General features: G+C 38.7%; 3 protein-coding genes across 3 annotated transcripts; 2 read left to right on the top strand and 1 right to left on the bottom strand.

The window, feature by feature from the left end:
* Nucleotides 1-8: 8 nt before the first annotated feature.
* Nucleotides 9-5908, top strand: LOC135619607 (uncharacterized). The gene is made up of 8 exons (XM_065121775.1): nt 9-651; nt 1478-1781; nt 2163-2182; nt 3588-3938; nt 4346-4494; nt 4695-4788; nt 5120-5191; nt 5317-5908. Exons 1-8 carry the CDS (start codon nt 94-96, stop codon nt 5359-5361), a joined length of 1593 nt encoding a protein of 530 aa, XP_064977847.1. The 5' UTR covers nt 9-93; the 3' UTR covers nt 5362-5908.
* A 542-nt stretch (nt 5909-6450) lies between these two features.
* On the top strand, nt 6451-10933 carry LOC135619606 (uncharacterized). The gene is made up of 3 exons (XM_065121774.1): nt 6451-6780; nt 8469-8560; nt 10258-10933. The coding sequence occupies exons 1-3, from the start codon at nt 6628-6630 to the stop codon at nt 10661-10663; spliced, it is 651 nt and encodes a 216-aa protein (XP_064977846.1). The 5' UTR covers nt 6451-6627; the 3' UTR covers nt 10664-10933.
* A 319-nt stretch (nt 10934-11252) lies between these two features.
* On the bottom strand, nt 11253-13756 carry LOC135619604 (ras-related protein Rab7-like). Its single transcript, XM_065121773.1, has 7 exons — nt 13550-13756; nt 13429-13455; nt 13188-13287; nt 12466-12612; nt 12297-12377; nt 11888-12033; nt 11253-11551 (listed from the first exon to the last, which is right to left on the bottom strand). The coding sequence occupies exons 1-7, from the start codon at nt 13600-13602 to the stop codon at nt 11482-11484; spliced, it is 624 nt and encodes a 207-aa protein (XP_064977845.1). The 5' UTR covers nt 13603-13756; the 3' UTR covers nt 11253-11481.
* Between the last annotated feature and the right edge of the window lie 37 nt (nt 13757-13793).

Raw genomic sequence — 13793 nt, 5'->3', positions numbered from 1 at the left:
TTCGAAACGATAACACGAGCGTCTGTTCTCCATCGGCCCTGCGAAACTGAAACAAAGCGCAACCCTAATCGATCGATCGATCGGATCGGGGGAATGGCGAGCTCGTACGACTACGACGACGGCTCCCTCGAGTCCCGGTACGGGCGCCCGCCGTCGGCCGGCCATGGAGGCGCCTCCACGGATCTTAGCTACGACCCCAACTTCGTGCCGGACTCGGTGAAGACCTTCGTCGTCCACCTCTACCGCCACATCCGGGAGAAGAACGTGTACGAGATTCACCAGATGTACGAGGGCAGCTTCCAGCGCCTCAGCGACCGTATGTTCCGAGACAACCCCTGGCCCTCCGTCGAGGCCATCGCCCCCTACGTCGACAACGACCATGTCTTCTGTCTCCTATACCGCGAGATGTGGTTCCGCCACGTCTACGCTCGGCTCTCTCCCACGGGTCGGCAGCGGGTGGAGTCGTGGGATAACTACTGTAGCCTCTTCGGAGTCGTGCTCCACGGGGTCGTCAACATGCAGCTTCCCAACCAGTGGCTGTGGGATATGGTGGATGAGTTCGTCTACCAGTTCCAGTCATACTGCCAGTATCGGGCCAAGCTCAAGAGCAAGACAGAGGAGGAGCTGCAGCTGCTTCAGCAGTACGATCAGGTAATTTTGCGGGGAAACTTTTTTTTTCTTTTTTATTTGTCGATGCGTTGTTTACATTCTACCGTTTGTTATCACACGACACAGTTTCGATCTTGATGTTGTGCAATAGTAAGTTCCGTGTGTTTCTTATGGTGATGCTGAGCGTAATTGATACTGGGAAAGCAGATTTCTTTCTTTCGGTAATGGTATATCTTCAATTAAAAACCCATTCAATCGAGTTTATGATTAGATAAGACTTGTAGGAAAAAAACAATCGCATTGGATATGGGTCTGGTATTAGTATTAAAGAAACTACAAGCAACAATGATGTAACAAATATATGGACCCAGCACAAGTATAAAGAAATTAGGATATTAGTTATTGATTCATCTCCTTGCTTATTTATTTGTTCTGATGTCATTTAGGTTCTCCTTTTTACGGAGTTAATGTTCTGTAGTTCCCAGTGATCTTAGTCATAACTAGCTGTAGACCTGTAGTGCTCCCTGTAACAAACATTTGCAATCTGCATGGTCTTGTGCGTGTTAAGAATATTGTACATGACTGGTGTGTCTGTGCTTTTCTCCGATATGCACTTCTGTGGTTCTATTTGACACATTTGTTGGTGCATTATCCACTTTTTTTTTGTTTTGATTCTTTTCAGTGTCTAATGCCTTAGTCATCACTTGCTGTAGTGCTCCCCATGACAGACGTTTGCAATCTGCCAGGTCTTGTGCATGTTGCATCTTTGTTTGTTTGATATGCATTGCCATGGTTCTGTTTTGTACAATTTTCTTTTCTGATGCCTCACTTCTAAACACTAGTCCGTTGTAATACTTGTTGTTGATAGGCATGGAATGTGTATGGGGTGCTTAATTACTTGCAAGCTCTGGTGGAGAAATCAGCTATCATTGAAATCTTGGAAAGGGAGAAAGAAGGCCTAGAACAATTCACTGCTACTGATGGTTATGATTATGAAGGTGGAACCAGCAATGTCCTAAAAATGTTAGGTTATTACAGCATGATTGGGCTGCTGAGGGTCCATTGCCTTTTGGGAGATTATCATACCGGGTTAAAGTGTTTGGCTCCAATCGACATTAGTCAACAAGGTGTTTACAATGTTGTGATTGGGAGTCACATATCCACCATATATCCACCATATATCATTGTTGCATCATTCTGAGAAAACAAACTTTAGTCTTGTTGATATTCATTTTCTTTTTCTTTTTGGCTTTTTTCCTATGTCTTTTCCACTCACCTGATTATAGTGTTGTTTTAGTTGTTTTAGCCAAGGTATGTAATACCGTACCGTACCGATGTTTCGAGGTTGGCTTGGTACGATACGGTACCGGTATACCGAGCAGTATATCCTGGTGTACCGAATAATTTTATATATTTTCTTCATTACTGTAGCACTGTAACATTGTTATAGTATAATACTGTGGCACTGTAGCAGTACCGGGCGGTCCGCGTACCGGTATGCCATCGGATCGGTACATACCGCCCGTACTGGGCGGTACCATTCGGTACTGCATACTATGGTTTTAGCCAATTATTTAATTTTCTTAAGCTATTAGTGTGGTCAGCAGCTACGAAGCTGTTTTTAATATTCATATATGTATATGTTATATGTGACATGAACATTACCTTGTTGGTATTGTAATCCGGAATATTTTTTGAAAAATGAGAAAAAATTTACAAAATCAAGGATTAGTACATTCTTCTATATTTTAAGAGTTATTTCACTTTCTTGGTTGATGGATTCTCAGATTGATAAAATATATCAGTATGAACCCCAAGGACCTCGATCAAAGGCCCATTAGCTGCTCATCTCAGATGTGAGTTGCAATGGTATGCCTACTGTTTGGTCACATTTAAGTATGCATGCACCATCTCGATCCTCTTTCCTGTTGGGCCTCAACAAATACCATGGATTATAAAAAACTAATGATGTTTTAATTTCCTTGCAAGGACCATATTATGGTTAGAATTCTACAAGGATTTATATTTCACATGCCTGATTCAGTTTCAAGAAAATTAATTTCAGAGTCTGTTGGATCACTTTAACTGTCTTATCTAAATGTTAAGTGCATTGAGTACAGATGTTTCACTGGTTTGTTTGAGGTTAAAGCTGCTTTGGTCTTTTGAGCCATGAAACATAGTTCCATATAATTGTTAAAGTTAGGGACTTACTGTGCAGATAGACTCTCATTTTTTGTTCTGTGAGGTCAGTTTGTCAAATACCATATTTTTTTCCTAGTGTTTGCAAATATTAGAAAAATGTCCTACATCATCATTGCATCATCAACACTCTGAAATATAATTGCTGTAAGGAAGTGGCTAGTTCATCGATATAGATAATGCCTGCTGGCATTTTTGAAGGAAGAAGGATCATTGTGCATTTCATTTAAATGATTCTTGAGCTGAAGAACACTACTCAAGATATAAGCTTGTTCTGAGCATAGCAGCTCTGGCTTAATGTGTTTCTCTATGAATTCCAGGCAAGTTTTTGGTTTGAACTAATAGGACTGGGGACACCAAACTGCATGTTTGGCTTGTTTGTAAAATATATGCTTATTTGTTGTTTGTTCTGTCCTTCTCATATTTTTAAGAATTTTAGTGCCAACTGGCTAAGTGTTAATGTTCCCACATTGCAAAGCATTATTCTCTTTGATAGGTTTTTGGATGAATGTTGTTGATTTTCTTTACTTTCTTGTTGACCTTGTTAGCTTATCTAGAGGCTAGAATGCTCTTATTTTAACTAGAGATATTGTATCATAGAGCTTAATGAAGGGAAAAGATCCATGTAGCTGATCTCAAAATAATTGGACATTTTGGCTTATTGATGTTATTGTTGTTGTTGTTGTTGTGTTACCTTGTGTCTTCCATGCCTGCTTGTTTTTTGGTATCAGCATGATGGTCTACCAATACAACCCAGTAGATTGCTCACCTTTTACTGTCTTGTTGATAGGTATGCTGAAGCAATTCGTGAGTTCAATAAGATCCTACTGTATATTCTTAAATTCAAGCAGTATCATCAGAAATCGCCACAATATGATCAGATACTGAAGAAAAATGAACAGATGTATGCCTTATTGGCTATTTGCCTTTCTTTGTGCCCGCAAATCAATCTTGTTGAAGAGAATGTGAATTCACAGTTGAGGGATAAGTACAATGAGAAGATGACAAAGATGCTGAGGTATGATGATGAAGCATATGCTGTATATGATGAACTTTTCACATATGCCTGCCCCAAATTCATTACTCCATCGGCTCCAGTTTTGGAGGAACCTCTTACGAATTACAACCAGGTAAATTCTTTCATTTCACTTCCTATGTTGGTTGGTGGTTTTGTTTTGTCGTTTCATTTGTAGAAATGCTGCAACTATTGATATGTCGTCAGGTGGACATCACCTTTACTATTCGTCTTACTTTTTGGCAATAGTAAGTCTTACTTGGTTGTCAAGTAATCCAACCAAGTTGGCCTTCTGATTTTAAAAATTTAGTAAGTCTATTTTAACCTATTTTTTCATATAAATGCAACTTTAAATTCCAAAATTGTGCTATATTTTTGGATTTTTGATTCCATCCTTGTTTCTGTGGTATACTGCGTCAGTTACCAGCATGTGTATGCTTATCTAGAATTAGCTCAACATAACAATCTATTATTGAGTATTCTATTGAACATCATAATTAATTTTCTGAACCCTGAAATCAGGATGCTTACAGACTTCAGTTGAAATTGTTTCTTTATGAAGTGAAGCAACAGCAGTTGCTGTCTGGTGTCCGCAGTTTCTTGAAGTTGTACTCCACCATATCAATTGGGAAACTTGCTGCATATATGGAGGTGGATGAACCCACTTTGAGGTCCGTACATTGATGTTTGTGTTGCAATCTGGTAAATTTTATTCAAAGAAAAGCTATTATACCTATAGACTCAGTTATGCATATGCTTATCATTGCTGCAAGCTCTGGAATGGTTTTGATTCAAGCTTTTTATAGCCAATCTGAGTTAATTGACTTTCATCCATAGTAATTTCGTGACTTGGCAATAATTTTTTTGACAGAACCATCTTGATGACATACAAACACAAGATGCATGCAGTTGATAGGGATGGGAAGATCATTCCTAATGCAGATTTGGACTACTATATTAGTGAGGTAAGTTGTGGATCGGTGGGCAACCTAACCTTTCCTGTTAATAGTTGGTATCGTCTTCATGTTTTTCTTGAATGAAGATTGGAAGCTTTTTATTAGAACTGTGGTTCTGGAGTTTCAATGCCACAGACAGCAGGATATGTGGATTCTTAAATTGAAAGAGGAAATGCAGGATATATACTATTAAAGCAAGATAAAACTTGAGGTCTTGTAGTTGTGTGGTCCATTCTCGTCTTCCATTCTTCTCTTATTGAATACCAATAATACTTGCTTGAGTGTAGTTTGACAAGCCATTTTTCTCAAACATTTCTCAGAATTAGTAAATTGAATACAGGACATCGTTCATGTCGTGGAGTCCAAACCAATAAAGCGCTATAGTGATTATTTTTTGCGCCAAGTCTTAAAGGTTTGTTATCCACTGGTGCTGTTGTTGCTGCCTGCCTTGTTTATTTTTTTGCTGCAGTAACATTTTTAATTTTAATAGGACTTACACCCTAATTATGTCTGGTTTTCTTTGATAATATCTTGCAGTTTGAGGAGATGATCAGTGAACTGGACAGAATAAAACTGGACTAGTTCTATGATGCATACGGTGCTTTTTCCCATCCCTCAACAAGTTCACTATATGTCCTCTTTTTCGCTGCAATGTGATGTTTTAGTTTAAAAAATTCAGTGCCATTTTTATTGCCTTTTGCATTCTTAAAGCTGCTGAGCCCCATACTCCTTCAATTGGTTGATTCATGTGGCTTAGTGATTTCATGTGAACTTCATTATTTCTAGATGTTTTGTTGAAAGTAGAATCACATCAAGAAAAATGCTGATTACGTCTCATGAATCAGTGTATGCTATGGGTGAGTTTTAGGTCACAAAACTGTTCATTTGTCACAGATAAATCCATTGTATTGTGGTGTTAATCAAGCAATGAAGTACGCCATATGCCATCGATGCCCATGGAATCGCTCAATTAAATGTCCATTGAAACAGTTCGGGGGCAACTTCATCCTTCCAACTTGTAGTTCATTCATGTGTAGAATTTGATCTTGTGACTATTTGTTGGTGCAAGATGATGTAGTTGTTTGCTTGGTGTTAGCTATTGATGTATCTATTGTTTACTCATTGTTTATGCTTGGTTGCAATGACCATCACAGTTCGATTTCACTAATGCTGGATTTACTATTTCACATTATCACATGATGTATTGAGAGCATATGTGAAGAATTCATTGTCTGAGGGGATGGCGTTTGCATTTGATGAATACTAGCAGTCCACTTGGTTATAAGACTCCAACAACTCTCTTGGCTTTGTATTATCATATAATTTTGGATGTTAACAACTAACAGACAATTTTCTTTTTGTTCTTATAATCCATCGATACATATGATCTCTGTACATGAAAATATATCACATTTATTAAATTTGAATTTTCAGTAAAAAAAAAAAAATCCTGCCTATCGGTGATTTTAATTGGGCTTAATTGAGATTAAAAGCAAATTTTAGCAGGGTTAATATGTATTTATAGTGTTTTAAGTTTGACGAGGATGTTTATGCAAAACCATATTTCAAGGAATGAAAACAGAAAAATGGTTTCTGATGGACTTATATGCAATTTTTCTGAAATGATAAGGAATATGCATTAGACTTAAGTTTAAAGGTAGAAAACAAGAATAAGTGAACTTTGAAGTACTTAAATGCAAATGTTTCATAAAGACTTCTGCGAGGCCCGTTCGCGTAACCTTTTATCGTTTTTGGCTCTTCCCTTCCTCTTTCCATCGATTCAATAAGAGAAACCCCGGGCCTCCCCACTTCCATTCCCCTCCGTCGTCTTCGTTCCGTGCCTTCTCGATGTTGAAGCTGTGGAGGTGGTACCAGAAGTGCCTCGCCGTTCACCCGGTGAAGACGCAGATTGTCAGCTCTGGCTTCCTGTGGGGTTTGGGAGACATTGGAGCCCAGGCGGTCACCCAGAGAACCCTGAGGCACCAATCGCAGGACAAGAAGGTTATTAGATTTCCCCAATCTTTTTTCTTTTCACCCTTTTCTGTCGATCGTTTCGTGGAAGTCGTATTTTCTTTTGGATTTGTTATATGTGGATTTAGTTCTGAGTTTGGTTTTCTCCCCTCGCTTTTCGTTGATCGTTATTGATTAGGATGCTTCGATAATGTAACGTCTGTAGTTTTTGAGGGAAATCGAGTGATTTTTATGCGAATAGATAAGGTTCCGATTCACCATCACATTTCGATTTGATCAAATTTGTTTATTGCTGAAAGGCCACCGACCGGGCGGTCGAGTCGGTGAACCCCTGATGCTAGCTGACTGTGATTGGAAGATGAACTGACGATCATTGAAGATGGATTGATTGAATAATTTGGTTTCTGAAAGCTCCACACTTCTTCTGCTCCATCATAGATCGGCTTGTTTGAGTTGGATGGGAATACTAAATTTCATTTACATTGTTGTTTTAGTGACTTCTTTACCTTTTGGATGTTGTTCAAAATTTCGACGTGATTTAGAATCATTTTTGTGTTGGATGAGCTGGATTTTATGTCTTCTTAAAAGAGATAAAAGAGAAACAATTCATTCGTCCTTATAGAGTGATTATACAACACCTGAAACATCCTCTTCCCAGGATGGCTTATCCAGACTCTCTAGTTCTTAACGCTAAGCTCAACAGGTGTATATGTGTGTCCAAAATTACATTTTACAGATTATTTTTTTTATTTTTGCAAGTAAACAGTGAGCAAAAGTAGATTCAAATGGTGTGGCCAATGGCTATTTCCATAAAGTACAGACAGATAGAAGGCCATGGAGTCCAACCCAGCTAATCAATGAGTGATCTCCTTTTCAGAAGCCTGCATCAAGCCATCCCAAAGTAGAAAACGATGTTTGGATTACATATTCCCTTGTGGTGTTCTGGGTTGCACTTGATAAAAGATAAATCTATTGATGATATTTATCAGGGCTTCAAGATTTCCCAAGGGTTAAGAAACATGGAAGGTGAAAATTTTGTAGTAGGGTCCTTCATCTGAAGAGGTTCTAAGTATGAATATGTGTGGAGGTTGGTATCTGGCTTGGCTAATTTTTGTGTGCAGCTACACTAGGTGTGGTTGTTGTCCTGATAAAAAAAGGATTATCTGTTTTGCTTAACAAACAATAGAATACAGACATTACACAGCTTGGATCTCTCTCTCTCTCTCTTTTTTGTGCATGAAAATGATCACAGTAGAACAAAAATGCATGCAAGAATGGGTTAACATGGTCTCCCTCCTCCCTCTACTGTAACAGTAGCTTATTCTATTCCCTATTACATATGAGCCATCTTGTTTCCTGAACTTTCTCATCCAAATGCTTCTGTAATTATTGCTTTTGTCTTGTGATTCTAAGAATTGTAATCCAGATGGTTCCACTTGATCTAATTCTTCAAGACGTTTCTATATATATATATAATTTCCATCATATATATATATAATTTCCATCATATGCTTCCGTGTTTCTAGGCTGTATAAAAGGTTATGTCCTTTAACATTTTCTGCTTCCCAGAGTTGATGGCTGATATTGGTTGTTAAGTCATATGTCGAATGTTGGGCACCGTAGTCACATCATGTGGATGTAGTTTGGGGTGGAAGTGTGGTTAGTTAATTATCAAAAAATTTGTTTGATAGTTTGAGCACATCTGGTATATCTTGCAGGAAGAAAATAAGGAGATCAATATAGACTGGAGAAGGGTGGCTACCACGAGCATGTTTGGATTTGCATTTGTTGGACCTGTTGGCCATTACTGGTAAGGTCTTTTCACAACTATGAAATCACGCGGTTTGCTTTTGCATGCTAAATGCTTCAGTTTATTCATTTCCGATCTATCTGGCACAGTCCTAATACATTTTTTTTGGAATTCCAAGAGAAATATATCCTATTTGCAATTAAATGACACAAAGTTTAGCTGCCCAGGTGAGGTGTTTCTCTAAGCTGAAATTATATTCCCAAGCTTACTCGATGCTTTTCCCTCCCTTTTAGTGCATTTAAGTAGCCATTTGGCTGAGCACATATTTTTTATTTAAATGGACAAAATGTTGGTGGATTGGTGGGTAATAAGTAGACAAAATGTAGAGGGTGCATTTCAAGATGCCCAAGATGGATTCTAGATGTGCAGGAAATTTCAACATAAGCTAGATACTGTTTGTTAAAAGATAATATTTTCTCAACTTTAGTACATAAATAGTAACTATTCCCCTTAGTAAGTAAAACATTTAGGTCACACATAATTTTCCTGTATCTTGGTCCCTATCTTGTGTAGAAAAGTTGGTTAAGCTTCAAGAAAAAGTAATGTCTTTGAGAAATTTATTGATTATGAGATGGAAGATAATTATGTCACAGACAAAAATGTTTATACACCTTTGTAGTTTAAACATAGTTTTCAACTGATGGTATGCCCGCCTCAAATAGGCTTCTTCCTTTAGTTTTCCAAATTCTGCACTTTCTACATTTTCTGGGGGAAATTATTTGAGTCGGTGTTGGATGTTCTGAACTTTGCCACCACCAGAAAGGTTGGGGTTCTGTTAAGTGAGAGAATTGCACAAGTTGTCATGGGAATCATGTATGTTCTCTGAAAATAGCCGCTTCCACACGTATATTGTTCATAGATTCCTTCAATTTGGTTGCAGACAAGGCTTTGTCTTTAGAAGGTACATTTCAACTTTTGGAAGTAGCAGCATAAGCAAGATAAAGGGCATATTGTATTCACTGGGATCATCTGATGCAATTTTACTTGTGGCCCAGAATATTTTGAATAAAAGAGATGTATAGAAATGCAAATTTTGTTTTGAATTCCGACCCAGCTCCTTCAGCAAAGCTGTAATGGAGAATGTAATTGATGGTTTTTTATTTGAACTTTTGGGGTAATAGAACTTGACCAGCCTAGATCTGTTTCCATGAGAGTTTCCTTCATTTGAATATTCCCAGTCGCATGAAGAACTCGGTTTTAAGAGGGCATATACATGGAGCTTCTGCAAGGGGAGACAAATCCTCCAAGGCTATAACAACTTGTCGAAAGAAGCCAATATATAAGCCTTTCATCATGAAGCAATTCTATCTTGGCTTGTGGCAAGATAGTAAACCATCCGATAAGGTTAGGATATAGTAATTAAACAATTCTAATATGTCCAATAGAATGGTAATGCCTGTTGGTTTTTCTAGTAAAACATTATTTCTGGAAGTTGCTTTTAGATATTTCGAGTTGTGACAAGACCCATGGTTATCGAGATGAGGACATTAAGGTGTGGGAAAAAGGTCAGTGTTATGTTTACATACTGCAGGAGCCGACCATCGGTTCTTATATAGGTATATGTTCCTATAAATTTGTGTAGAAGTAGTTTTACTAGTGCCAAAACTTGGAATTTCTTGACAGAAGTGTACTTGGACTATGTTGGTATGTGTAATCTTTTTTCTGACTAGTGCAATTTCTTTTCTTGGTTTATGTAGGTACGAGTACTTGGACCGCATCATTCGAGTTCGACTTCAACTGCAACCAAAATCGATGAAGTTTGTCACGACAAAGGTTGCGGCAGATGGGCTTATATTCGGGCCTTTGGATCTATTAATTTTTTTCTCGTATATGGGGCTAGCCTCTGGAAGGAGCATAAGCCAAGTGAAGGAAGACGTGAAAAGGGATTTCCTCCCGGCTCTCATCGTGGGTGGGACAGTTTGGCCTATCGTCCAAGTTGCAAACTTCCGATTCGTTCCAGTGAGATACCAACTCCTTTATGTTAATCTGTTTTGCCTGTTAGATAGCTCCTTCTTGTCTTGGATCGAGCAACAAGGGGATGCTCCCTGGAAGCAGTGGTTTACGTCCTTTCGATCCTTGGAAAATAAGAAGAGTCAGAGCTGATGACGATGATGGTGTCCCCTTTTGAGAGCCATCACACCGTCCGTTTTACAGAATAAAAAGAAAGAAGAAGAAAGAGCAATATGCCTCTTGAAATCATCGAATGCTATGTAAATTCTATTCTGTATCGGCAAGACGGTATGAACCCCTGCTCCGTTCGGCCACTCGGATGGATACCCTTGATTGTTTTCATCATTTGGTTACGGACAGTTATTATGTGGCCAAGCTGACTGATTGTTTTTCGAATGATAATACTATTTTTTCTTTTTCCCATAGAGAGAAGGAAATTTGAAATGGTTCGGCAGTTGCAAATTCCTGTACCAGCATCTTCATACAGCTTCTATTTTTCTCGTGGCAAAGTGCAGTTGAGGATCTGTCTTCGTCTCACATCACCATTGCGAGTCTCTCGCGGCCATTTAAATATCTCAAGTCTCGCGGAACTCCAGGGAAAGCCACCAGCCACCTGGGGTGTAAGAACGTTTGTGTGTGTGTGTATATATATATATATATATATATATATATATATATATATATATATATATATATATATATAGCTGAGAGGTAAAAAGGAACTCAAATGACATTGGACGCGTGCAAAAGATTGCACAGAGGCTGATAAAATTCGGCAACCATATTCATGGGGTACAATCAAGTCGATGATCCTTGAAGCTAAGACATATAAATAAACAGGGGAAGAACATCCCAGAAAGAACAAGAACCAATCACCATAGAATATGGCACAAATTACAAGTGATGTTGCAACGATAGGATTAAATTGGTGAGGTGACAAATTTTGAAAGAGCAACACGAACGAATTCCATCTAGCATTCGCAACCAGATGATTGCTGCTGTCTTGCACCACCCGAGACATCAATGGTATCAGGAAGATATCTTCATCATCATCAAAAAAAAAAGATGACAATTAGCTCCACAACCAGAGTAAAAAAATAAACAAACCTAAGTCTCAAAATTGCGAGTTAGATAAACAAGCCATACTATTAAATCGGAACGTTAAATATACAAACAACCTGTATGACGTAAAAGTTTGGATAATAAACAGATCAATGTCATGGGGTTTGGATAATAAACAGATCAACATCTAACTGCAACTTTTAGGTTTGAGAGGAAAATTTAAAGGCCGGTGATGTGTACTGATGTGTGTGCAGCGTAAATGGTTATTCTACTAGGAATTCAGAGGTGTCGACAGATGATAAGAAAGCTACTCACATATCTTCCTCTGGTTCATTCTTGAGAGCATTCTGTGCAATACACTGGAAAGCAGCTTCGACGTTGAATCCTTCTTTAGCTGACGTCTCAAAGTAGGGGATGTTCCCCTTTGATGCACACCATGCCTTGGCCTTTTTCTGGGAGACCTGAAAATTCCCGAGACAGGTTAACGCACGATAAAACACACAGTACCAGATCACAGGGTGCCACATCAAGACTCAGTCCAGCCAAATATTAGCATCTACTAGTCCACCGCATTGATCTAGATATGGTTCCATGACAACCATCTATCTCTTCGACGTATTCTGTTTGTTTGGGCCCATCGCATAACTCGAGTAGAAGACAACTGAGACTATTATATCAAACATTTTGTTTCTTACGTAAGAAAATAAAGGAAAAGTCATCTTACCACTCGGCTGTTGCCACCATCAATATCGATCTTGTTACCCAACACTATGAAAGGGAAGTTCTCAGGGTCAGAAGGGCTAGCCTGAAAATTCAATATTGGATGAGCATGTGCATATAAATTTTTCATGTGTTGTTTTCTAGATCAATCAAGAGAGTCAAACATCAGTTACCTGAATCAGAAATTCCTCACGCCAATTATTCAAATTATCAAATGATTTCATGACATTAACATCATACACAAGGACACAACAATCAGCTCCGCGATAGAAAGCCACACCGAGACTCTGGAACCTCTCCTGTCCTGCTGTGTCCCATATCTGAAAAGGAAAATATCAGAAAGTGAACCTATAGAAATTTACTTTGACGATAAACAGTAAAAGACTCGAAACGGGAGAAAAAAAATCAACTTAAAAGTAGATTTATTATCAGTGTCATTGCATCAAAAAGCTAAGCTATAAAGTGAGATAGATTGGGTCAAATCCAACATGTGGAGAAGTAGGACTTTTCTCTTTGATACCTTCAATTTTTAAAGATCGGTGTCGGTGCATCTAAAGTTTACTTTATTAGATGAGACATGATCAATGGTTTTAAATTCTTACCAAAGCAAAACAGGATAATTAAATAAAAAACATTGATGATGATTTCTCCGAACATTAGTTTTATTTGCAAATGTATGAGCCAACATCCCCACTCCACCCGAGCACTATGGAATGTATCATTTATCTTCATCGAAGAATCACAAAATACAACCTTGAATGAAAACAACGATTCATGTCAGACAAAGGGAGCATAGTGCCTATGGAAATCCAGCCAGAAACCAACTTGGATCCTATGACCATGAGCCACTATTGTGCTTAGGAAACAAGCAAGGAAGAGGATCAACAGAAGCAACCTGCAATGTGAACAATCTGTCATCGATCTGAACTTCTTTAGTCAAGAAATCAGCTCCGATGGTCGCCTTATACTGGTTACTGAACTTCTTGTTCACGTACCTGTTATGTGAATATATATAAATATAGCATTCAACCCCAAATCATCCACCATTAGAAGAACAAACCTTTTTATTGGAAACTAAAATCTAAAGAAGAAGAAAAGAAGGAACGCAAAAGCAAGAAGCCGTCGGAGAGTCTTACTGATTCATCAGAGATGTCTTCCCGACCCTGTCAAAGAACACAATCACGATTAAGTAACGGCTCGAGAACACAGGAAAAGGCACTTTTTCTTCCTGAAGAACGAAGAGGATGGAGATCTCACCCGCTGTCCCCGAGGATGATAACTTTGAGGAGCATTCGCCTTCGGGACGCCATGGATTCGGATCCCGCGGAGGCAAGGAGGATCGAAGCCTAGCGATCTAGGGTTTCCTTCGTCGCCACGCGGCCCAGAAACCGTTGCCCGAATCGGGGGAGAAGAGAAGTCGAGAACCCAATTTTAGGACCCCCCAAATCACAACTGATGACGATGACGTCGGCCTCTTCCTTCCTTGTATCATAATTATAAT

This window comes from Musa acuminata, chromosome BXJ2-8 (genome assembly GCF_036884655.1).
Source record: "Musa acuminata AAA Group cultivar baxijiao chromosome BXJ2-8, Cavendish_Baxijiao_AAA, whole genome shotgun sequence".
In the NCBI taxonomy this organism is placed as follows: Eukaryota; Viridiplantae; Streptophyta; class Magnoliopsida; order Zingiberales; family Musaceae; genus Musa; species Musa acuminata.
Note: the sequence above shows the minus strand (reverse complement) of the source record. Positions and strands in the feature narration are given on the sequence as shown.